This window comes from Amblyraja radiata, chromosome 5 (assembly GCF_010909765.2).
Source record: "Amblyraja radiata isolate CabotCenter1 chromosome 5, sAmbRad1.1.pri, whole genome shotgun sequence".
Lineage (NCBI taxonomy): Eukaryota > Metazoa > Chordata > Chondrichthyes > Rajiformes > Rajidae > Amblyraja > Amblyraja radiata.
Window position 1 is genome coordinate 63,108,856 of NC_045960.1, and position 24,505 is coordinate 63,133,360.

A 24,505-nucleotide genomic window follows, 5' to 3' on the forward strand; every position below is an offset into this window, starting at 1 on the left:
GCTCCTGTCCACTGAAGGCCGTTTCACACTGGCGCCATATAGACATTGCTAAATTTGACGTCGCTAAATATTCTAAATATATGCCACTGAATATGCCGTACGTGTATAATAAAATTACGAATAAAACACAAAAATGACTCAAAGATGCATTTCCATATGATTAGCCTATTTATCACTATTTCTCTCTGAACCCCTAGCGACCTTTCGCGGAACCCTAGCGTTACGGGGAACCGCGGTTGAGAAACGCTGGTCTATTGCCACTCACTCAGTGAGTGACGGGAACCTGTTAGTCGTGCCTGCTCAGTTGAGGGCTATGGGTGAGTGGTGGTCTATGTTTCTATTGCCTACTTCACTGGTAGTCTGCCAGCAATATCAAACCAAGGCTCAAACTTCAATTGTTTTGGGCCTCTCAATATGCCTTCAAATGTGCTCACGGGGGGGTGGAATGTGTGTGCTGGGGGGAGTGTGTGATGGGGGGGGGGGGGAGCGTGTGACGGGGAGAGTGTGCGACAGGGGGGAGTGTGTGAGGGGGGGAGATGTGTGATGGGGGGGGGGGGGAGTGTGTGACGGGGGGAGGAGTGTGTGATGGGGGGGGGGGGTTAATGTGTGTGGGGGGGTTGGTGCGTGGGTGGGGGTAGTGTGTGGGGGGGGTTAGTGTGTGGGGGAGGCTGGTGGCATGTGGGGGCATTAGTATGTGGGGGGGTTAGTGTGTATGGGGGTGAGTTAGTTTGTGTGGGGGGGGTGGTCATGTCACAACGGGAACCTGTCAGTCGTGCCTGCTCAGTTGAGGGCTATGGGTGAGTGGTGGAATATGCGTCCGAGGACCAGCCCCCCCGTGTGACGCCGCACGCCTCAACCACCCCATTCAGTGTCTTAGCATAGACATAATTTGCATTTATTGGGCGTCAATATGAATTGATTTAAAAACCAGTTTACATTGAAATATCTTTAGCTATGCTGTCAGTGAACTTGCAGACAAAATAAAAGATAAACGCCTTTCTGGAAGGTCATTCAAATAGCAAGTTTTTGAGTTGAACATAACAAAATAAAATGCTTCATCTAACAGTGTGACAAAAAATGTTGACGTATACTATTCACCCACCTAATGCACAGAAAATGTGACAAGTTTATAAACAAACAAAAAGGATTCTTAGTTCTTTATAAAAATAAATATCACTGTGCAGCAGTTTAATCATTGGAACAAAAGATTTAAATTATGTTAAATTTGCATTAGTAATGTATTCATTTTAATATCTATCCACAACAGCTCTGGCAGACTACAAGATTATGCAAAGACAATTTTAGAAAATTATGGCATGAGTCAGTAGTAATCTGTTCCACAGATTAACGTGGAAAATCTCAGATGGTCCACACGATTCTTTATGATTAAGCTTCCAATGACCTATTTTCACTTGTACACATTTTTTTTAAATCCTAGATTTGTTTCAAGAGTTTTTCACTTTTAAAATAAATTAGTAACATAGTACCACATATGTGGAAGCAATTGCGGCCTTTGAAGATGGCGCAATAGGCTAAGTGTTCGGCTGGCAACCTGAAGGTGGCCGGTTCGAATCCCGCTTGGAGTGCATACAGTCGTTGTGTCCTTGGGCAAGACACTTCACCCACCTTTGCCTGTGTGTGAATGTGTGTGAGTGATTGGTGGTGGTCGGAGGGGCCCGTAGGCGCAGAATGGCAGCCACGCTTCCATCAGTCTGCCCCAGGGCAGCTGTGGCTACAGAAGTAGCTTACCACCACCGAGTGTGACTGAGGAGTGAATGAATAATGCGATGTAAAGCGCCTTGAGTATTAGAAAGGCGCTATATAAATCCCATCCATTATTACTTAGAGGTGCAAATTGGTATTTTTGTAATCGTAATCATGAGTAGATACCAAAGATAACATTGCTTATATTAGGCATATTCTGGGAACATTCACTTCACAGATGCAGCCTGACCATAACCCGGTGGATGGGCCGCCGATAGCATCCCAATGGACATGCTGCCGAGAGTAAAGAAGGACCCGGCAGAGGTCCAACGAGAACTAGGTACAATCCGACAATAAAGTATCATTGAATTGAATTGACCTGCTGAGTTCCTCCAGAACTTTGTTTTTTTTGCTCAAGTATTGGTTTATTTATCAAGGAAGTGCCATTAAAGATTGCGGTTGGCAAAATCCCCGTGTTTAAAGGTCTTCCTCACGATTTGTTCACTCTTATGGATTCACTACCCTTTGATTTCTCAGTTCTTTGTACAGTCGTACTTTGATTTGATTTCAGTTCTATCGTTAGTTCTTTTAATAGATGGTAGCAACAACAAACACAGTATTCCATCCATTAGTTAAGAACTAATAGAACCCATTGACAGCTGCCTTAATAGCAGATGAAAACCAGAACATAGCTGAAATACCTATTAATTAATTATTAAATTGTTTCCTTCACCATACTGTTATTTCAGAATGTAGTGAGCAGATGATCAGGCTTCGCAACACCCATACTCATTCTGGCTTACGTTGTAGCAATTACAACTCCCAGTGTAATATAGAATATCTGCATGGATATAAGAAAAAAGATGCACAATCCACCAGGATTTAAAACTACCGAAGCAACTTCTCCAGCTTATTCTGCTTGTTTTACTACCATATTATCTTTCTGACCATAAGTCTATAGCATATACTATAGGGGAGAACCAGTGGTAGGGGAGAACCAGTGGATGTGTTGTATCTGGACTTTCAGAAGGCTTTCGACAAGGTCCCACATAAGAGATTAGTATACAAACTTAAAGCACACGGTATTGGGGGTTCAGTATTGATGTGGATAGAGAACTGGCTGGCAGACAGGAAGCAAAGAGTAGGAGTAAACGGGTCCTTTTCACAATGGCGGGCAGTGACTAGTGGGGTACCGCAAGGCTCAGTGCTGGGACCCCAACTATTTACAGTATATATTAATGATCTGGATGAGGGAATTGAAGGCAACATCTCCAAGTTTGCGGATGACACTAAGCTGGGGGGCAGTGTTAGCTGTGAGGAGGATGCTAGGAGACTGCAAGGTGACTTGGATAGGCTGGGTGAGTGGGCAAATGTATGGCAGATGCAGTATAATGTGGATACATGTGAGGTTATCCACTTTGGTGGCAAAAAATAGGAAAGCAGACTATTATCTAAATGGTGGCTGATTAGGAAAAGGGGAGATGCAATGAGACCTGGGTGTCATGGTACACCAGTCATTGAAAGTAGGCATGCAGGTGCAGCAGGCAGTGAAGAAAGCGAATGGTATGTTAGCTTTCATAGCAAAAGGATTTGAGTATAGGAGCAGGGAAGTTCTACTGCAGTTGTACAGGGTCTTGGTGAGACCACACCTGGAGTATTGCGTACAGTTTTGGTCTCCAAATCTGCCATAGAGGGAGTGCAGAGAAGGTTCACCAGACTGATTCCTGTGATGTCAGGACTTTAATATGAAGAAAGACTGGATAGACTCGACTTATACTCGCTAGAATTTAGGAGATTGAGGGGGGATCTTATAGAAGCTTACAAAATTCTTAAGGGGTTGGACAGGCTAAATGCAGGAAGATTGTTCCCGATGTTGGGGAAGTCCAGGACAAGGGGTCACAGCTTAAGGATAAGGGGGAAATCGTTTAAGACCGAGATGAGAAAAACATTTTTCACACAGAGAGTGGTGAATCTCTGGAACTCTCTGCCACAGAGGGCAGTTGAGGCCAGTTCATTGGCTATATTTAAGAGGAAGTTAGATGTGGCCCTTGTGGCTAAAGGGATCAGGGGGTATGGAGAGAAGGCAGGTACGGGATACTGAGTTGGATGATCAGCCATGATCATATTGAATGGCGGTGCAGGCTCGAAGGGCCGAATGGCCTACTCCTGCACCCATTTTCTATGTATCTATGTATCTATATATAAGAGAGCGCGTGGGCTTATACAGAAGCAAGGGATATGGGGAGAAAGCAGGAATGGGGTACTGATTTTGGATGATCAGCCATGATAATATTGAATGTATGGCTCGAAGAGCTGAAAGGCCTACTCCTATTTTCTATGTTTCTATAGCAAATAAAGTGTTGAAGTAACTCAGCGGGTCTGTGGAAGAAATGGTTGGGTGACAGATTGAGTCAAGACACTTCTTCAGACACTTCTGCATAAATCATTAAAGGTGGCAGTGGTAAGTAAAGCATATAGGACCTTGTGCTTCATAAATAAAGACAGTGTACAAAAGCTGGAAGGCTATGTCCAATTTGTAAAAAAAATTGGTTTGAAAGCAAATGTTTCCAACTTTGGTCATCTCATATTTGAACCTATAGAAAGTGCAGACAAGAATGACCAGATTTTGTAAACAAAGTGCTAGAGTAACTCAGCGGGTCAGGCAGCAGCTTTGGAGGACGTAGATAGGCGATGTTTCAAGCCTAAATTCTTCAGACCTCAATTGTGCCAGAAATGTAGAATTCTAGCCCTTAGATTAGAGTGGAGCGTCTCAGTTTATTATTCATTGAACATACCCTGTACATTTCACTAAACTAAACTAAACTAAACATAGAGGGTTGATCGAAGACTTGATAGAAGGTGTACAAGATCAGGCCAGTGTAGAGAGGATAAATGGTTCAAGGATCAGGGACACAGATGTAATGTTTTAGCAGAAGACAAGAGTGATATGAGGAGCCCTTATTTTAAATGTTAGAAATTGGAATTCATCTCTACAAGTATACACTCTCAATGAGAGGGAAATGGGATAAGTATTTGAGAGAGCTTAATTTGCAGGTTATGGGGAAAGAGCAGGAGAATTAAATTATTTGGCTCTCTTTATTCGTAACTGGCACAGACTCAATTGGACAAATGGTTTCCCTCTATGCTGCAATAATTGCATAATTCTAGACAATTAGTGGTGTCATTGAAGTGCAGAGTGGGTGGTTAGGTCTTTACTTAATGGAGAGGACTATTGCCAGGTACAAACATGGTAGAAGTATTCCACCTAGTTCTAACATTGTCCATGTCCTTCTGCAAGTTAATGGACCATTTAATTATTCAAACTTTGTCAATGGAGCAGTTCAAGTATCAAGCATGCAATTAAAAAAAAACCTCCAAAAATCAGCAACACCCTTTTTCCTGGCTGAGGAAGTTGTGATTTAAAAAAATTGCCATTGACCACTGTGAATATTTCCTCTAGTGGGCAAGTATCATTTTTATGCCACAGTGGTTTTCTTTGTAATTTACTGCCCATTAATTTGCATGTGTCTTGACAGACTTGTGGTATATTTCATACAAAGGAAATTGTTTTCAAAATGCAGTTCTGGTTGCTCATTTGCATATTTCAAGTTTATGGATTTTGAAAGTAACAGTTGGATGATGGACTGCAGTTCAAGTTAAAATATTTAACTGGTGTAAGAGTAAGTAGTCTTGCAAAATATAATTATGAACATAATGTATCACTCAGGGTGCATCTTTACAGAATCCTAGAAATTTACAATAAACGAGGAGGCCAATTGGTCCACAATCTGTACTGATCGCAAAAGAGCCATGGAATCTAAATTTATTTCTAGTTCTTGTCCATATCCTTCCACCAGTCATACCAATAATTTATAATTGATGTTCAAGGGTGTTTGCCTCCATACCTGTTCAAGCAACAATTTCAGATGCTCCCCTTCCTTTACCACCAGAAAAAAATCTCAACTCTATTTTAATGGTCCTGTGCATTTTTCATTTATTCCCCCTAGTTATTGTCCTCTTTGGTAATCAGAATAAGGCATTGTACTTATCTTAGCCAAAGATGGAATTAAAAAATGTGTGACAACCCTTTTATGCGAGGCATAACACTAACATTGAGGAACAACCACTTTGTGTTCAATTCCACAAATGAGTTAACTAATTGTAACATACAGTATAATATCCAGAAATAACTTACCAAACATAGCCATTTGCAGTCCTTCAGGGAATGGTTCGACTGTCCTATTTCCATTAACATGATGTTTTCCTGAAAAATGCAAGAAGCATAACATTTAAAATAACGACAAAACAGAATGCAAGTTGCTGATTCAATTAGGGAAATATCACACCAACATTTTTCTGGAAGAAAGGCAGTTTCAGTAAAATGGTGTTGATTCAATCAATCTCTTAAATTGTTCAAACTTAAATCTATGGTAAAATAAAACCCAAAGAAAACATCTTTGTCAGGTGGCCAAACATAATCAACTCTTTTTTTTAAAAGGACTCAATCAGTACAACTATTTATGTTTAGTAATAAAGTCACACCATTTTGATGCTTTCATGTGAATGCCTACCATTGTGTCATATTGTTCCATCAAATCAATAGAAATTAAAAAACTGGATCTAAAAAATGGTAAAAATAATGGTGGGTGCCAAACAGTGGGTAGGTTCTCCAATATGATAAAAGGATACTGTACTATTGGCAGGAGATTAAAATGGCGCTTCTGCAGGCTTGAATCTAGGATGTGTGCTGCCTTCCTGGCCCCAGGGCCAATGTTGCCAAAGAATGATTGCAAGTCATTCTAAGGGGAGAAGTCATAGTTCATCTTAATACTAGGACACAGATAAAATAAATAATGAGATCTTGGAATTTGAATTCAAAGAGCTAGGTTGTAAATTCAAAAGTCTTAAGCTTGTAAGCTATTGATTACTTTCACTACCACATGCTAGCAAGTATAGGAATGGGAAGAGACATCAGGCGAACATGTGGCTCAAGAGATGGTGCAGAAAGAGGGGCTATAGATTTCTGAATCACTAATACTGTTTTAAGGGAAGTGAGACCTGCACAAGGCATATGGTTTGGTCCTGAACCAGAATGGGACTAATATTCTTGTCAGAGGGATAAGGGACATGGTTGCCAGTGTTATGGGAAGGCTTTAATTTAAATTAATTTGGCAAGGGAATAGAACATTGAGGAGGAGTACAGTAGTAAATAAAGAACAGAAAAATGTGGTTTTAAAACTGTCAATCTTGTAGGCAAATCATACATAGACGAGGAACACGGGAGGTATGCAAAGTTGGTCTTCATTTATTTTAGTGCCAAAGTAGTGAAAAGAAGTATATCAATAGGATATTTATTTTTAAAATGTCCTGTTGAAAATTGAAAAGATTCGGTATGTCGATAAATACTCTATTGAACTTCTACAGGTGTACATTGTGCACATATTGCCTGGTGGCATCAAGGCCTAGTTTGGCAACGTAAGTATCCAGGAGCAAAGGGGATTACGGAGTGGTAGACATCACAGATATGACCTCCACATCATCAAAGGGATCTACAGATGGTGCTGCCTCAAAAAGACAGTCAATATCATCAAAAACCCATATAACCCTGGCCATGGCCTCATTACATTTCCACCATCGGGAAGAAGGTGCAGGAGACTGAAAACTGTGACCATTAGATTCAAGAATAGCTACTTCCCAATAACCATCAGGCTTTTGAACACTACAAAATACAAACCTCAGCAACTATTAACTTTTTGGGGCATTATTATATATTATGTGTTTGCAGGCCTGTGAAGCTGCAGCGAGTAAGAATTTCAATTTTCCGTTGTTGGTATATATGACAAATAAACACTCTCAAATCACTTGACTATGCTGGCAATCTGATTAGAATTCAGGCAGCACAAAGGACAGGCATGGGATGAACAAATGATGAGGGTTAGTATGACACTGCATACATATCTGCATGATGTACTGCCTGTAACACATTCAGGGAGATTGTCTTGTTTTCCATTGACCTAGAAACTAGACTAATGATGGAAAGCATGCAAAGGCAAAAATGTGTCTGCAATTTATGATGGCTTAGATACCAGTGTGCTGAGCACGTTGCACTCTTGTCCTGTTTTGTTTGGTCCATAGGGAAATTGCGAAATGGATTTCGCCTCACACATAGCCCCTCCATCACATCCTTGATGCAGCAGTTTACAGAAGATGTAAGCCATCAGAAACCATACAAAATATAAACAGAAAATGCCAGAAACACTCAAAGATGCTACCTGACCTGCTGAGTATTTTCAGCATTTTCTACGTTTATTTCAGATTCACAGCATCTTTTTAAATATTTTGTTCAGATATCAACTGCTGTGTTTTGGAACCCTCTCGGTACACATAATTTGGTTTGAGAACTTACATGTGGCTTCAACGTGTCATAATTCTAAGACGATCTCTTCAGTGCTCAAACATAGATTGCATCTCACCTAAGTGAAATTCTCCACCTTGTTACTTGGTGTTCATTATAATTCCTTATTCTCCCCTCTTCTGATGTCCTCTGTGATTTCATTTTCTCCATTTCTCCTCCAATCCCTTAAGCAACCCCCAAAAATACATATGTGATAAGAATACACTGTAGCGGCACCTGGTGGTGCCTTTGGGTAGTCAAACCCTCGGATTGGCTGCTCTATTCATGTGGGCGCGGGGAGCATTATTCGCGTGCTTTTACCAAGCCCCAATTCATTCTAGCGCCACACTTGTGGATGCAATATCGTTTTGATGGCTATCCATTCGACTCGACACTGCATATATTGTTTTACCATTCAAAATAAAACCCTTCGAATTCACTCGCTGTCTCGACTCGCCAAACTGGTGACCCCGACGCGTCCAATCGTATATTGGACGCTGACAATACAAGCCGCCGGCGTTCCCGACGCTGTGGCCTCAAACTGCCCATGTTCTGGGCTGAACAGCCACAGGTTTGGAAGCGCCATTTCATCTCCGCAACATCGCGGTAGACGACACAAAATACTTCCATGTCGTCGGTGCGCTCACACAGGAGACGGATTCGCTGCTACTGGCGTTCCTACAAGACCCTCTGCCGCTCGCTTAATACGAAGGCCTCAAAGCCCTCCTTCTCCACACATTCGGGCTCAGCCGCTGAGACCGCGCCGCCCGCCTCTTACACATGGACGGGTTGGGCGATCGCAGGCCATCCGCGCTGATGGCTGAAATGCTCGCCCTGATGGATGGCCACTGCCCGTGTCTGCTCATTGAACAGGCGTTCTTGGAGCAGATGTCTGACGACATCTGCCTCATGCTCGCCAGTGCCGATTTTGCTGACCCCATAGAGGGCCGACGAACTCTGGTTGGCAAAACAGCAAGATGGCAGCTCCATCAACCGGGACCACGACGACGCTCTGCCCACGGCTTCCATCGCAGAGTCACAGCCACTCGCCGGGGACAGGGGTAAGCACAAATGGTGCTTCTACCATCTCCGCTGGGGTGCTGAAGCTCGACACTGCTGTGGGCGGTGTCCTGGAGCAGCTCGTCGACGGCTGTTGGCAGCCGCTGGCCTTTTTCAGCAGTCAACTACGAGCTCCCAAGCGCAACTACAGCGTCTTCGACAGAGAGCTCCTGGCGTTGTACCTGGCCATCAGGCACTTCCGCTAATTGCTCGAAGGTCGAATTGTCACTGCCTTCACTGACCACAAACCCCTTACCTTTGCCTTGGGTAAGGTCTCCGACCCGTGGTCCGCCCGCTAGCAGCAGCACCTCACTTACGTATCAGAGTTCACTACGGACGTTCAGCACATCGCGGGCAAGCTCAACACCGTCGCCGACGCTCTGTCCCACCCCGACCTCCCCTCCAGAGGACCATTGGGCACGATGGTACTCTGCGATGTCTTCATGGGTCGACCTCGCCCCATCGTCCCCATAAGTTGGCGTCTCCGGAACTTTGACTCCATTCACGGTCTGGCCCACCCGTCCATACGGGCGACCTCCGTGCTGGTGGCAGACAAGTTTGTTTGGCACGGTCTCTGCAAGCAGGTGGTGGCCTGGGCCTGTGCCTGCCTTCTCTGCCAGACCTCCAAGGTCCAGAGGCACGTGCGGCCCCCGGTGCAGGATTTCGATGTCCCCGCGGGCCGTTTCTTGCATATTCACGTTGAGCTGGTGGGCCCGTTGCTGACATCTCGCGGCACCACCCACTTACTCACCGTCGTGGACCAATTCACGAGGTGGCCGGAGGCTATCCCGCTATCGGACACCTCCACCGCGGCCTGCGCTCAGGCCCTGGCGGCCAACTGGATTGCCCTGTTCGGGGTCACGTCGGATACCTCCACCAACCGGGGGGCCCAATTCACTTCCGCTTTATGGTCTTCCCTCACTCAGTTACATCACACCACCGCCTACCACCCACAGGCCAACGGGCTCGTTGAGCGTTTTCACCGCCACCTCAAGTCGGCGTTGAAGGCTGGCTCGCGGGTCCAAACAGGGTGGACCAGTTGCCGTGGGTGCTACACGGGATCTGCACCGCCCACAAGGAGGACTTGGCCGCTTCCTCCGCCGAGCTTGTGTACGGCTCGGCCCTGCGGATGCCTGGGGACTTTCTCCCTGCCGTCCGAGGATGGGTGGACTCTGCCCCGGCGTTGTTGGCAACCTTCCGGGAGCGGGTGAGTGGGCTAGCTCCAGTTCCCACTTCGCGGCACGGTTCGCCAGCTGTGCACGTGCCGTCGGTTCTGCAACATTGTACCTTTGTTTTTGTTCTCAGGGACGCTCACCGATCCCCCTTGCAGTGTGTCTACAAGGGGCCGTTCCTGTCTGGTCTCGCCACCTTCACCTTGGACGTGGGGGGCCGGGAGGAGTTCGTCTCCGTCAGTCAACTCAAGCCCGCCCATGTCAACGTTGAGGTCGTCCGCCGGCCGATCCAGCTGCACCAGTTGTGCCCGTTTCTCCCGACCCGGTTGTACCCGTTCCTTCCGCCCCGTTATGGTCTCCTGGTCCTGTTCGACCAGTTCCTCTTGTTACGCCCGCCCCGCCTCTGCTGACCATGCATTCTGGTCGCTGTGTCCGAGTCCCTGCTTGGTTCCATACCTCGGGTTCTGGAGGGTGTCCTGTAGCGGTACCTGATGGTGCCTTGGGGTAGTCAAGCCCTCGGATTGGCTGCTCTACTCACGTGGGCGCGGGGAGCATTATTTGTGCGCTTTTACCGAGTTAATTCATTCTAGCGCCACACTTGTGGATGCAACATCGTTTTGTTGGCTGTCTATTCGACTTGAGTTTATTCATTGTTTTATCGTTCAGAATAAAACCTTTCAAATTCACTCACTGTCTCGACTTGCCAAAACACACTATAAAGCAGCCTAAATTATTCCAAGGTACACAAAAATGCATTAGAAACTCAGCGTGTGCAGCAGCATCTTTGGAGTTAAGGAAATAGGCAACGTTTCAGGCCGAAACCCTTCTTCAGACTGAATTATTCCAATGCTGGCACATGGTGTAAAAAACAAGCTGAACACAGAAAATAAAGTTAAAGTGCCCGTGGTTGAAAATAAAATGTAGATCTGACCTTGTATAGTAAGGAAGGCCCATATTCAGCCAACCGAGTCCATGCCGACAAACAATCACCCGTACAATAGTTCTATTCTACACACTAACAACAATTTTACAGAAGCAAATTAACCTACAGACCTGGGTGGAAGATTGCAACCTTCTCATGGTTCGCCCTGTTTCGGCGACTGCAATCAACCCGGTGTGCACATTCAAATAAGATCAAATGGAACAAGTTGTCCTACAACCTTAGGCTGTGCATGCCATACTCAAGAAGAAGAAGACCTACAGACCTGCAAGTATGCAGATATGCATATGCAAGTGTGCAGTCAAGTCACTCTGAATGGAGCTTCAATCCACAAGCCTTTGAGTAAGATGTTCAACTGACCCAAACTGACAAGACTGTTCCAAAAAGATACCACGCATGTATATAAATGACATCTGCATTGCAACAAGAAAATTCTAGATTCACCTAAAATTCTTGCCATAACAACAAAACCGGCTGGCACCAGCAATGGGTGCCTTGTCACAGTCTGTCTGTCCCTTTCTTCTTCGTTGTTTTTTTAGTATGTTAAATGTATGTTTTTAGTGTTCTTTAGCTTGTTTTATGTGGAATGTGGGGGGTGGGGGAGGGGGTTGGGGGAAACTTTTTCTAATCTCTTACCTCGACGGAGATGCAATTTTTTTACATATCGTATCTCCGTCTGCACTGCGGTAAAACATCGAGGAGTTAGCGACCTTTGGTGGAGACTGATTTCTAGAGCTCCATCGCGGGTAGCCTGCGGGACTTTAACATCACGGAGCCAGCGATTCTTTTGACAGGGATCGATCTCTAAGCTCCACCACGGGTGCCTGTGGACTTTAACATCATGGAGCTCGTGGTCTCAGAGACCTACATCGGGAACACCAAGCCGCAGGAGCTATGACTGCCCCGACGCAGGAGCTTTGGTCCCTGACGCGGGAGCATCAATCGCCCCGACACGGAAGCTTCGACGCCCTGACGCGGGAGTTTCGATCGCCCCAACATGGATGCTTCGAGCACCCCAACTTCAGATGGTTCAACTGCCCCGACCGCGGTAGAAAAATGAGGGAAGAAGATTACACTTATGGCCTTCCATCACAGTGAGGAATGTGGGGTATCCGCTGTGGTGGATGTTTGTTAACTTTTATGCAGTTGTGAGTCTTGTTGCTTTTTTAGTATGGCTGTGTTGTAATTCGCATATCACTGTACCTTAATTGGTATACGTTACAATAAAAGACCTTTGAAACCTTTGAAACTTAGAATTGATTTATCAGAAACACCACATTTTACATTAATATGTTACTTTCATACCCCAACATGTCCACCTGAAATGGTAATTCTTTTAAAGCTGATATGGTATCTGTATATAAAAAAAATACGTCAATTCAGTTCAGTATGAAAAATACGAAAGAACTCAACTGCATTCAAGTTTCCTTGAGACCTATTTAGTTTACTTTCAATATCCCACAATATCTGTCAACAAGCTGCTTGTACAACACATTTACATCATACAGTAAATCATCCAGGAAAACCTGTCAGGAAATATTTTTTTTGCTCAATTATCCGTCACATAACAGGATGGCAGGCAAAAATCAAATATAAAGTTATATTTATAATTGCAAAAAATAATTTATTGCTCAGCTGGGTGTCTAAAGTCAGAGTGCAGTATTAATGTGCAAATTCTGCAAGGGACTGAAGTAAATTAGACTGAAAAAACAATTGTGGCTAATTAGGATACTCTGGACCAGAACAGTTCCTGGATTACTTCTGTCATGTTACTTGACGATTCCTATAATCATAAATATTTTATCTCTAACCATGAACAAGAGACATGTCAGTCATGACAATTCGATTTATTTCCAAAATGACTATATCTGTGCTTTAAAATATTTTACACTCTAGCTTTAAGATGAGAGAGTCAAAAATCTACAGGAGATGTACGAGGCAAGTTTTTTTACAGAGAGGATGGTGGGTGCCTGGAATGCGCTGCCACGGATAGTGGTGGTGGTGGCAGTTTCAGAGACTTTTAGATAGGCATACAGATACGCTGAGAATGGAGGGGTATGGATCATAGAAATATAGAAACATAGAAAATAGGTGCAGGAGTACTGGCCATTCGAACCTTCGGGCCTGCACCACCATTCAATATGATCATGGCTGATCATCCAACTCAGTATCCTGTACCTGCCTTCTCTCCATACCCCCTAATCCCTTTAGCCACAAGGGCCACATCTAACCCTCTTAAATATAGCCAATGAACTGGCCTCAACTACCTTCTGTGGCAGAGAATTCCACAGATTCACCACTCTCTGTGTGAAAAGTGTTTTTCTCTTCTCGGTCCTAAAATACTTCCCCCTTATCCTTAAACTGTGACCCCTTGTTCTGGACATTCCCCAACATCGGGAACAATCTTCCGCATCTAGCCTGTCCAACCCCTTAAGAATTTTGTAAGTTTCTATAAGATCCCCCATCAATGCCAGATATAACACACCCAAGTTTCTCCATTATCCAATCTATAGTTACAGGTTTACATTCTGAAAAATTCTATAAGATGGTAAGACATGATTTAACGTTAATAAATCCATGCTGGGCTTTCAAATGTGTGCTATCCATCTTGCGGAAGATAGAGAAAAAAGATATAGCACCATAAAAAAGGAAAAAACGTAAAAGAGCCAGAGGAAGAAAAAGCTGCTCCCCTAACCCCTCCTCCCCTCTCTCTCCCACCTCCTCCCCTCTCTCCCATCCTCTCTCTCTCCCCCTCCTCCCTCTCCACCTCCCCCTCTCCCCCCCCTCTCCCACCCCCCCTCTCCCTCCCTTCCCCCCTCGCCTTGTTTGGACATCTGCCTGTCTGTCTGCATGCGAGCGAGCCATCTCAAGGAACTACGGTTCACGATAGCGAAACGGTACACGATAGCGCAAACATTTTTGCAGAACCTTACTCATCTTTTTCCCGTCGTCGTTCTTACAAGTAACCTTCAGATTTGATGTTATATTTCACAAGTTATTGATATTTAAAGTTTTGAAAAACCAACTTTGAAAATAATAGCTCCCTTTGAGAGGAAGACTCTTCCAGCAGCTTCCAGTGATGATGTCACAATGGCATCTCACAGTCGTCCAATCACAATGGGATCTCATTTACACAAGCTGGCGTGAAGATTCCGAAAACCGAAAATGACATCACAATGTGATCTCTGCTGCCAATACACAAGCTATGAGAGTGTTTTTACATTCTTGTAAGGAGGTGGACGTAGTGGGGGAGATTTAAAAGATTTAAAGTGACATTTAAAAGTGGGATTTCTTCAAATCTGCACTGGCAGTTAGGCAGTTAGGCAGTTATATCGTCACAATGCCTATCCCTACGTTTCTATCCCTATCTGAGTCCTTCACACTAAATGTCCTTCAGGGAAAGAATCTGCCAGCCTAACCCAGCACAGCAAACTTTAATGATTAGATTTGGATAACAAAAGATGGCCTTGTCGGTGGCACCTACATCACATTAAATCTTAGTGCAATTGCATTTTTTTTAAAGTTTAAAATGACCTGCACAGTTGGGGGCTATGAGTGAGTGGTGGAATATTGCATTGGGGGAACGGGTTACGTTGGGGGAATGGGTTAGTGGTGGAATCTTACGTTGGGGATGGGTTGCATTGGGGTCCAGGCCTTCCGTGTGACAGGGACCCAACGGGTGAGTGGTAGAATCTTACGTTGGGGAACAGGTTGTGTTGGGTGGCCTGGCCTCCCATGGGGGCTATAGGTGAGTGGTGGATTATTGCGTTGGGGGAACGGGTTACGTTGGGGGAACGGGTGAGTGGTGGATTATTGCGTTGGGGACGGGGCCCAACAGGTCCCACTTGGTCTAGTATTTGCTAAAAGAGTTTTCAATAGAATTGAACATTTTGTAATTGGCACTGAATATCCACACTTCCAACCTGTTAATACTATTGAGGAAAGGTCATTGATGATAAAGCTGAAGATATTTTGGGGCCCCTGAACAATTTCTGAGGAACTCCTGCAGTGATGTACTGGGGCTAGGATGATTGATCACTAGAGCCAGGATGTTTAGGCGCTAAAAATCATGAAATAGGCAGGCAAAAAGGCATAATAAAATTACAAAAAAGGCACCAAAAAGGCATTTATTGACAAAAAAGGCATAAAAAGGTATTTATTTCCTCCACCAAAATATGGTTAAAAATGATAATTATAAAGGTATACTACATTAAATGACCAAAGTTGCCTGGTTGCACATAACTACCAGCATTTTTTCAAATTATCTGGTGTTAAACTATGCTGTCTGTCAGACAGAATATGCTACAGTTGTGAAAAACATCTTTCTACCCCAGCTGAGGTCACTGGTGCATACCTGAAACAAGCTACAAACTCTACATTCATGTCGATATCTTGTGCATTACAACTACCTTTGAGAACTTTAGCTATAGAAACATAGAAACATAGAAATTAGGTGCAGGAGTAGGCCATTCGGCCCTTCGAGCCTGCACCGCCATTCAATATGATCATGGCTGATCATCCAAATCAGTATCCCGTACCTGCCTTCTCTCCATACCCTCTGATCCCCTTAGCCACAAGGGCCACATCTAACTCCCTCTTAAATATAGCCAATGAACTGGCCTCAACTACCCTCTGTGGCAGAGAGTTCCAGAGATTCACCACTCTGTGTGAAAAAAGTTTTTCTCATCTCGGTTTTAAAGGATTTCCCCCTTATCCTTAAGCTGTGACCCCTTGTCCTGGACTTCCCCAACATCGGGAACAATCTTCCTGCATCTAGCCTGTCCAACCCCTTAAGAATTTTGTAAGTTTCTATAAGATCCCCTCTCTATAAGATCCCCTCTCTATGTTTTGTATTTCTTCAAGATCTTTATCAGCTAAAATCATCCTCTCACATTTTCCTAGTATGTCTTCACCTGCATCGTCAGGAACTTTAAGTACAAAGCACAGCAAGTGAAGATGTAAACAACTGAGCAATAGTTCAGCTCTTTGACTTCTCCTTTGATGGTTGGCCTGCCTCCAGTGTACCAATTACCACATTGGCAACAAATCTCCCCACAGCATCAGTTATCTCGTCTATTGAGATACATATTTTGTTGCATGCAACTTCATCTCTAATTTTCTGCACACCAATGTTGTGCAATTTTTCCATAATGATGACTCGCCTGGTATGTTCCTCTGTGTATTTCCCTAAAAAACCTCTGAGAGATTTGTTTTCCAATTTCCACAGTGGAATTCCAGCATCAATGAATGCGTTGCACAGATCACTCGAAAACTCAGATTTGCGATTGGAGCCAGCAGTAAATGTTGTGAGGAGACAAGCTTGCGTATATCCTACCTTCTGTTTCTCTGCCGCCAACTTGTGTTTAGCTGTCTGTACATGCATGGAGATGAAATATTTTTTCTCATGATTCACTGTTTACTCACATGCGTTGCAAAACAGAACACAGTTGTCTGTAGAGAATATATCACTCCTGTACACTCTCACCAAATCGTTCAGTTTTTTACAAGGCGTTGATTTTAGGCATTTTGACGCTTGCAGCAGTAGATCCTACAGGAGTAGGGATGCAGACCTCTACAGGCAGGCCAAGTACAAGCTGAGAAGAGGAATCAGAGATGCCAAGGAAAGGTGCTCTGAGAAGTTGAGGGGCAAGTTCTCAGCAAATGACTCTTCAGTGTGGAAGGGCTTGTAAGAAATCACAAGCTACAAGAGGCATTTACGGCAAGATCCTGGCTCTATAGATCACCAATCAGTCATAGCATCATCTTTTGTACAAGATATCCTGCCTTTGGAAGGATTCTCCCTTAAGACTCACAAACTTGTTTTACCAACGCTTCTTAATGCTACATTCAAATGCTGTAAAATGTCATGGGTAATCATTCTCATCTCAACTCTTCAATTCCGCTCTTTTTTTTTTTTTTTTATTTAAAAATATTTTATTTATTAGAAGTGAGTACAATGCATTGGTACAAAAACGATGTTAACATATTACATTCTCTGTACAACTTCTTTTTTTTTTTAAAGAGAGAAGTGAGAAAGGAGAGAAGAAAAAGAGGTTGTGAAAAGTGAAGAATAGATTAGTGAGCGTGGGTGAAAAACCAATAAAGAAAAAGTGAAAGAGAAGGAATAAGTGAAGAAGGAAAGCAGGAGGGAGATTATTCCATTGCCACAGTGAGATGTTTTTTTTTTAAATATTCTAAATCATCTTTCACCTATACCTGAAACTATTGGTTTTCATGATACTATGTCACCACATGAATCCAAGAAATTAATAAATGGGGACCAACTCCTTAAGAATAGGTCTTGTTTGTCTATTAGGAGGAGTCTCATTTCTTCCAAATGTGCTGTGTCCAGCATATTACTGATCCTCATTTTAAATGTTGGTATATTAGCATTTTTCCAAGATTTAAGTATAAGTTTTTTTGCTGTTATTAACCCATAATAGAAAAATGAGTTTTGGTGTGTATTTAATTTGTTCCCATCTCCACTTACTCCAAATATAATCATTTCAGTGTTAGGTTCCATTTTTGTCTTAAATAGCTTTGAGAATATATCAAATATATCACACCAAAATTTATAAAGTTTTGAACAAGAGACAAATGAGTGCGTAATATTGGCATTTTGAGAAAGACATTTATCACAGATGGGAGAAATATTTGGATAAAATTTATTCAACCTAGTTTTGGAATAATATAATCTATGTAATATTTTAAATTGAATTAAGTTATGTCTAGCATTGATCGAACATTTATGTATATGTATCAAATATTTTTCCCATGTTTCTTTTGAGATTTTTATCATTAATTCTTTTTCCAAGTCTTCTCTAATTGCCTCTGTTGATGGTAATTCTATATTTAAAATAATGTTATACAAGTATGATATTAATTTTGTTGACTCCGCATTGATATTCATTACTTCTTCCAGTGGGTCTAAAATTATACTTTGGAATCTTGGTATATATTTCTTCATAAAGTCACATACCTGTAGGTATTTAAAATATTGATTGTTATTCAATTTAAATTTTGATTTTAGTTGTTGAAATGATAATAAATTTCCCAATTCATACAAATCACCTACCTTTTTAATTCCCACTTTTTCCCATTGTTTATATGTTTTATCCATACCAGATGGTTTAAATACTGGGTTATTCACTATTGGTGTTAACACTGATAAATTTCTTATTTTTAAAGTTAATTTTATTTGTTTCCAGATTCGTATTGTATTTTGTATAATTGGATTCTTCTTATATAACATATTATTCAGCTTTATTGGGGGGAAAATGATCGCTCCTAGATCGTAGGGGGCGCAATCCTCTTTCTCCATTCTTATCCATTCCAACTGTTGAGCAGAACTGTCCAACCAATAAATTATATTTTTAATATGTACTGCCCAATAATAGTATAGAAAATTAGGTAATGCAACCCCCCCCCCCCCCCCCCCCCCCACCTCTTTGGGTTTGCACAAGTGATTTCTTTTAATTCTATGTGCTTTATAATCCCAAATAAAATTAAAAATATTCGAGTCTAATCTAAAAAAAAAGTGTTTTGGTATATATATCGGTATAGATTGGAATAAATATATTATTTGTGGTAGCGCTATCATTTTTATAGCGTTTATTCTGCCGATTAGTGACAGTGGGAGCGTTCTCCAAAATTTAATCAGTGAATCAAATGTATTTAATAATGGTATAAAATTAGCATTAAATAATGATTTATATCTTCTAGTAACTTGAATACCCAAATACTTAAATTTTTCCGTTGCGATTTTAAATGGAAATTTTAATAGGTGATTCGCTTTCTGGGGTTTTAATGACATAATTTCACTTTTATTCCAATTTATTCTATAACCGGAGAAAGAGCCAAATTCCTCTATTAGATTTAATAGATTCGGGATGCTCGTTTGGGAGTTTGTAATATATAAAAGTATATCATCTGCATATAGTGATATTTTATTAATAGTATCCTTAGTATTATATCCCTGAATATCCGGATGCCTTCTTATCCTTTCAGCAAGCGGCTCTATCATAAGTGCAAAAAGCAGGGGTGATAAAACACAGCCCTGCCTATTGCCCCTCGATAATTGAAATTTTGAAGATAATATATTATCAGTTAGTATTCTTGCCATTGGTTTATCATATAGTAATTTAACCCATCTGATAAAATTCTCTCTCATATTAAATTTTTGGAGTACTTTGTATAAATACTGCCATTCTACCTGATCAAATGCTTTCTCTGCATCCAGAGATATAATTGACGTCTTCCTTTTCCGTTTTGTATGAATACATTATATTAAAAAGGCGTCTCAAATTGTTAGATGATTGTCTTTTAGGTATAAACCCCGTTTGGTCCGGATTTATCAATTTATTAATATATTTACTCAATCTTCTTGCTATAGTTCTTGCTAACATTTTCTGAACTGTATTTAGGAGTGATATGGCTCTATATGAGCCCGGTTCTTCTAAGTCCTTATCTTTTTTAGGTATTAACGTAATTGTGGATTCAGCTAATGTTTCTGGTAATTTATTTTCGGTAAAGGCATATTTATATAACTTAAATAACCGTGGTACCATTAACTCCTGGAAACCTTTATAGAATTCATTATTAAAACCATCTGGTCCTGGCGTTTTCCCATTTTTCAGCTCTTTTATTGTTTCACTTATTTCTTCCCTTGTGATCTGTGCTCCTAATTCCTCTTACACAATACACAATACAATTTATTTGTCATTTGGACCCCGTTGAGGTCCAAACGAAATGTCGTTTCTGCAGCCATACATTACAAAACGAAAAAGACCCGAGACACAACACAATTTACACATACATCCATCACATCGCTGTGATGGAAGGCAAAAAAACGTATCTCTCCACTGCACTCTCCCTCTCCCCCTCCCCTCCCCCTCCCCCCCCCCCGATGTCAGAGTCAAAGTCAAAGCCTTGTTCCAAAATATCCAATTTTGGCAGATTACAATTATCTAAAAAATCTACAATTATATTGTCTTCTATTTTAGTTTTAGACGTATACAAGTTTTGATAAAATTGGGCAAACCTTTTATTAATATCCTGGGGTAACGTTAATAGTTCCCCATTCTCTGATTTGATTTTAGTAATCGTCTTTTCCTTTTCCTGTTTCTTCAATTGTCTAGCCAGAAGTTTATGTGGTTTATCACCAAATTCAAACTGTGCCTGTTTTGTGATCTGAAATAATCTTATTACTCTTGGCGATAATATTCGATTAAGTTTAAATTTCAATAATGTGATCTTATTATGTTTATCTATAGTTGGGTCTTTTGCGTTATCTAATTCTAATATTTTAATTTCCTTTTCTAAAGTCTCTTGTTCTATGGAGTTCTTTTAATTTTGGTAACTTTGATATGAGATTATAACTCCACATATAAATGCCTTAAAAGTTTCCCATAATAAAGATGGTGAAATGCCTGGTGTCTCATTTGTATCAAAAAAGAATTTCATTTGTTGTTTTAAATACTCATAACCTTGTGGATTATTAATTAACTGTGTATTAAAACGCCAAAACGATTTTATACCTGGCGTTCCCTCTAGTTTTAAAGTAAAGGTCAATGGTGAGTGATCAGAAATAATACTATTGTGATATTTAGGGTTAATCGTATAAGGAATTAATTTTGTGTCCACTAAAAAATAATCAATTCTCGAATAAGTTTTATGTACCGCTGAGTAAAATGAGTATTCCCTTCCCGTAGGGTTGACTATTCTCCATACGTCTGTTATATTAGTGTTTTTTATATATATGTTTAAAAATTCACTAGTTTTAGATTTAACCTTACTCTTCCTTACTTTTATTGATTTATCTAAATATGTATCTATAACACAATTAAAATCCCCCCCTAATATTACATTTTGGTAATTATACTCATCTATTATATCCGTGATTTTCTTAAAAAATTGGGGGTTATCAAAATTTGGTGCATAAATATTTATCAGAGTCAGTGGTGTAGAATAAATTTCTCCTGCCACTATAGTGTACCTTCCTTCCTTATCAGATATAGTGTTCTTTGATATAAATGGTATACCTTTCCGAATAATAATAGCCGTACCTCTAGCTTTAGAAGTAAATGACGAATAATAAGTTTGGCCTATCCAATTTGCTTTTAGTCTCATCTGTGTTTGTAATTTCACATGCGTTTCTTGTAAAAACGCAATATCCCCCTTTAAAGATTTTAATTGAACCATAATCTTACCCCTTTTAATTGGATCGTTCGCACCCCTAATGTTCCAACTACAAAATGTGATTCCTCCATTCCTTTTTCCCCTAATGTCTTGCATTCTTAATTAGTTTTGCTAGTTTTAATTCATGTGGTGTGGTTAAATATCTTGAGGTTTTGGGTGTGGGGTAACCGTCCCCTATTAACGTTATTTTACATCTCCTCCGTCTATTGAACCTCCATAGGAAGAAAAAAGAAGTGCGTTAAAAAATACATAGAAAAAACAGAATACTATTATTAAGTAAACCATATAACAGTGAATTATAATTTAAAAAAAAGAGTGATTTTAAGGTATCAAAAATGGGATACCTTAAATTCTCGTTGCCACCTAAGGTGGCCCAAATATTATTTGGAATTGTACATTGAGCTCAGCCCCCAAATTAAGCTGTCCTAGACAATATCATGCCATTTCCCCTTAATATAGCCAAAAATCTTAACCTACATAGAGAAAAAAAAAATGTAACCAGTCAAGCCAAAAAAAAACAACAACCAAAATTTCATCATAAAAAATTATCATCATCATTACTTTTCCACGTAATCTCTTAAATACCCAAACTTTAAACCTTCTATAATTCTTATTCCTTACTTACAATCATGAAATCATAAGACATAAGGACAGGCCTTGTCCTTATACTCAGAGATGAACCTAATTACCAGCCTGTTCCAAGGGTTAATTTTCCTTATCTTAATAGTAACCATCTTCCTGTCGGAACCTTTGGAACTATTCCAAATCCTTAACACCCCCCCCCCCCCTTTACTACAGATTTATAGTATTATAATCTTCTTATACCTATTTTCATTAGTTATTGAGTATTAGAATACATCCAGGATATATTTCCTTACATTTCATCTATTGGAATTATTTAACTGTCAGTAATTTAATAAGCTTCATATAATTAGTTGGTTCTTTACTATTTAATCTTCATTATAATAGTTAAAGCTTTAAATTCAGTCCATAATATCAGTTCTGCTGTTTTTCTTCAGCCTGTCATTTTTTCTTCAGTTGTTTATCTTCTAACTTTTCGTTCAAGGTGAAATCTGAACTCTGTCATTGAAAACACATTCCATTGAGATAAGGCTCTGGTTAGTGTCTGAAGCAGGTCCGCCATCTTAATTGTAGTACAGACTTTTATTGAAAGTTTTAATCATCATCCTTCTCAATTTTCTGTACAATCTCTTGTGCGTACTTAAGTGCCTTCTCCGGATCCCTGAATGAACGTTGAGTTGTTTTGTAAGAAATAAACATCTTGGCCGGATAGACCACGCCGTATCTTATCCCTCGTTGTCCTTGCAAAGTGTTGCTTGCTTTTTTGAATCGATTCCTTTTCTCCATTACTTCGCGAGGGTAGTCCCTATAGAATCTCACGGACTCTCCCTCGAATATAAGCCTCTCACCGTGTGGTATCATCTTCAGGAGTTTTTCCGGGGTTGAAATATCTAAGAACTTCGCAATAATTTGTCTTGGGGGAGCATTTGTTTCTCTTCGTGGAGGACCGACTCTGTGAGCCACATCAATCCTCACATTTTCCTTCAGCTTAAAGACCTCTTTGATTATTTTGGAGACAAGCTCCGGCATATCAATTCCTTGCTCTCGTCCCTCCTTTACTCCTACAATCCTTAAGTTCAGTCTTCTTGACCTCGCCTCCAAATCTTGACATTTGTCCGTCAATTTAATCAATTGCTCCCGATTATCACTTTGTTCCTTTTTCAGAATCGATATTTCACGAGCCATCTCCTTCATTTCAGTTGTAATCTTTCTGTCACGATGTCAGACTGTTTCATCTCTTCAATCAACATATCAAATTTATTTTTATGATCACTTTCTAGTCTTTCAAATTCCAGTGCTGTTCTCTGATCACAGTCACTGAGTTTCTGCTTCAGAGAAGTATACATTTCCCTTGATTCTTCTGGAGCAGCATCAATTTTCTTGGATAAATTAACTTCCAGTTTACAGAGATTGTTCTCCAGTGTAGTATTAATACTGGCAAACATTTCGGAGAAGTCTTTAGTAAGATCTTTAGTAAGATTAGCTCTTACCGTTTGTTCCAGCTGTTTCAGCTCCTTCTCCTTTTCTTTGGTCTCTCCTCTTGTAGCCATTTCAAATACTGCTTGTTGAGGAATGGACTCTTCTTCTGAGCTTTCCGTTGTTTGATATGAAACAGACTTTGTTGATTGAAGAGCTTCCAAATCTTCTTGAACCTGAAGTCTGATAGTTGCTTTCCTGGGTCCTCGTGTGAATTTTCCTTTTCTCATCTAAAGATCCCGTTAAACTCCGATTTTTTTTGTTGATTTATGATGACGTCACTCCCACGACGCCAAGCAACCTTCGGTGAGTATTTTTTTAAATCATTCCCTACTTTAAAAAGGCTTTTTATGCGATTCACGGGGAGCTGAGCTCAATGCTGTGCCCTCACCACAACATGGCCACACCGGCAGTCCTCAATTCCGCTCTTTGATTCATTTATTTGAATCATGGCTGTGATGAGGCCTAAAATTGTTTGGTCCAGGCCAAATTAAACCAGGCAACAGCATGTAGGCTATTGATGAGCAAGTGCTACTTGATTGAATTTTTCACTTTACCTTCAATCAGTTTGCTGATGATTGAGTGTAAACATTGCAATGTTTATACATGTATATGGATTGGATCGGTTTAGAGAGATATGGACCAAATGTATGTAAATGGGACTGGCTCAGTTATAAAACCTGCTTGGCATGTATGAGTTGGGCCGAAGCACACGTTTCTGTGTTGTAAAACTATATATGACTCTATTGCACTGGAGTGTTAGTCTGCAATTCGAGTGACAGTAACATGTCTCTAATATTGTGAGTGACGTGAAGGTGTGAGACAGTGTGTAGAAAGGTTTCACTAGAATGGTTCCAAGGATGAGGGATGAGGTTCTTCAGTTGTAAGGATAGAATGGAAAACTTGTAGTTGATCTATTCCAGGCAAAAAGTTTAGAAGATTTGATTATAGTCTACCTATCAGTACTGGTGCAGATAAGGT

At 41.0% G+C, this 24,505-nt stretch overlaps 1 protein-coding gene across 4 annotated transcripts in view; it reads right to left on the reverse strand.

Annotated features, from left to right (window-relative positions):
• msra (methionine sulfoxide reductase A) overlaps positions 1 to 24,505 on the reverse strand; it is a 298,069-nt gene that overhangs the window by 169,387 nt on the left and 104,177 nt on the right. For all 4 annotated transcript variants that reach the window (XM_033021381.1, XM_033021380.1, XM_033021379.1 and 1 more), the window contains exon 2: positions 5,900 to 5,968. In XM_033021381.1, the coding sequence (XP_032877272.1) occupies positions 5,900 to 5,968 (69 nt within the window). The remainder of the gene's footprint in view (positions 1 to 5,899; positions 5,969 to 24,505) is intronic.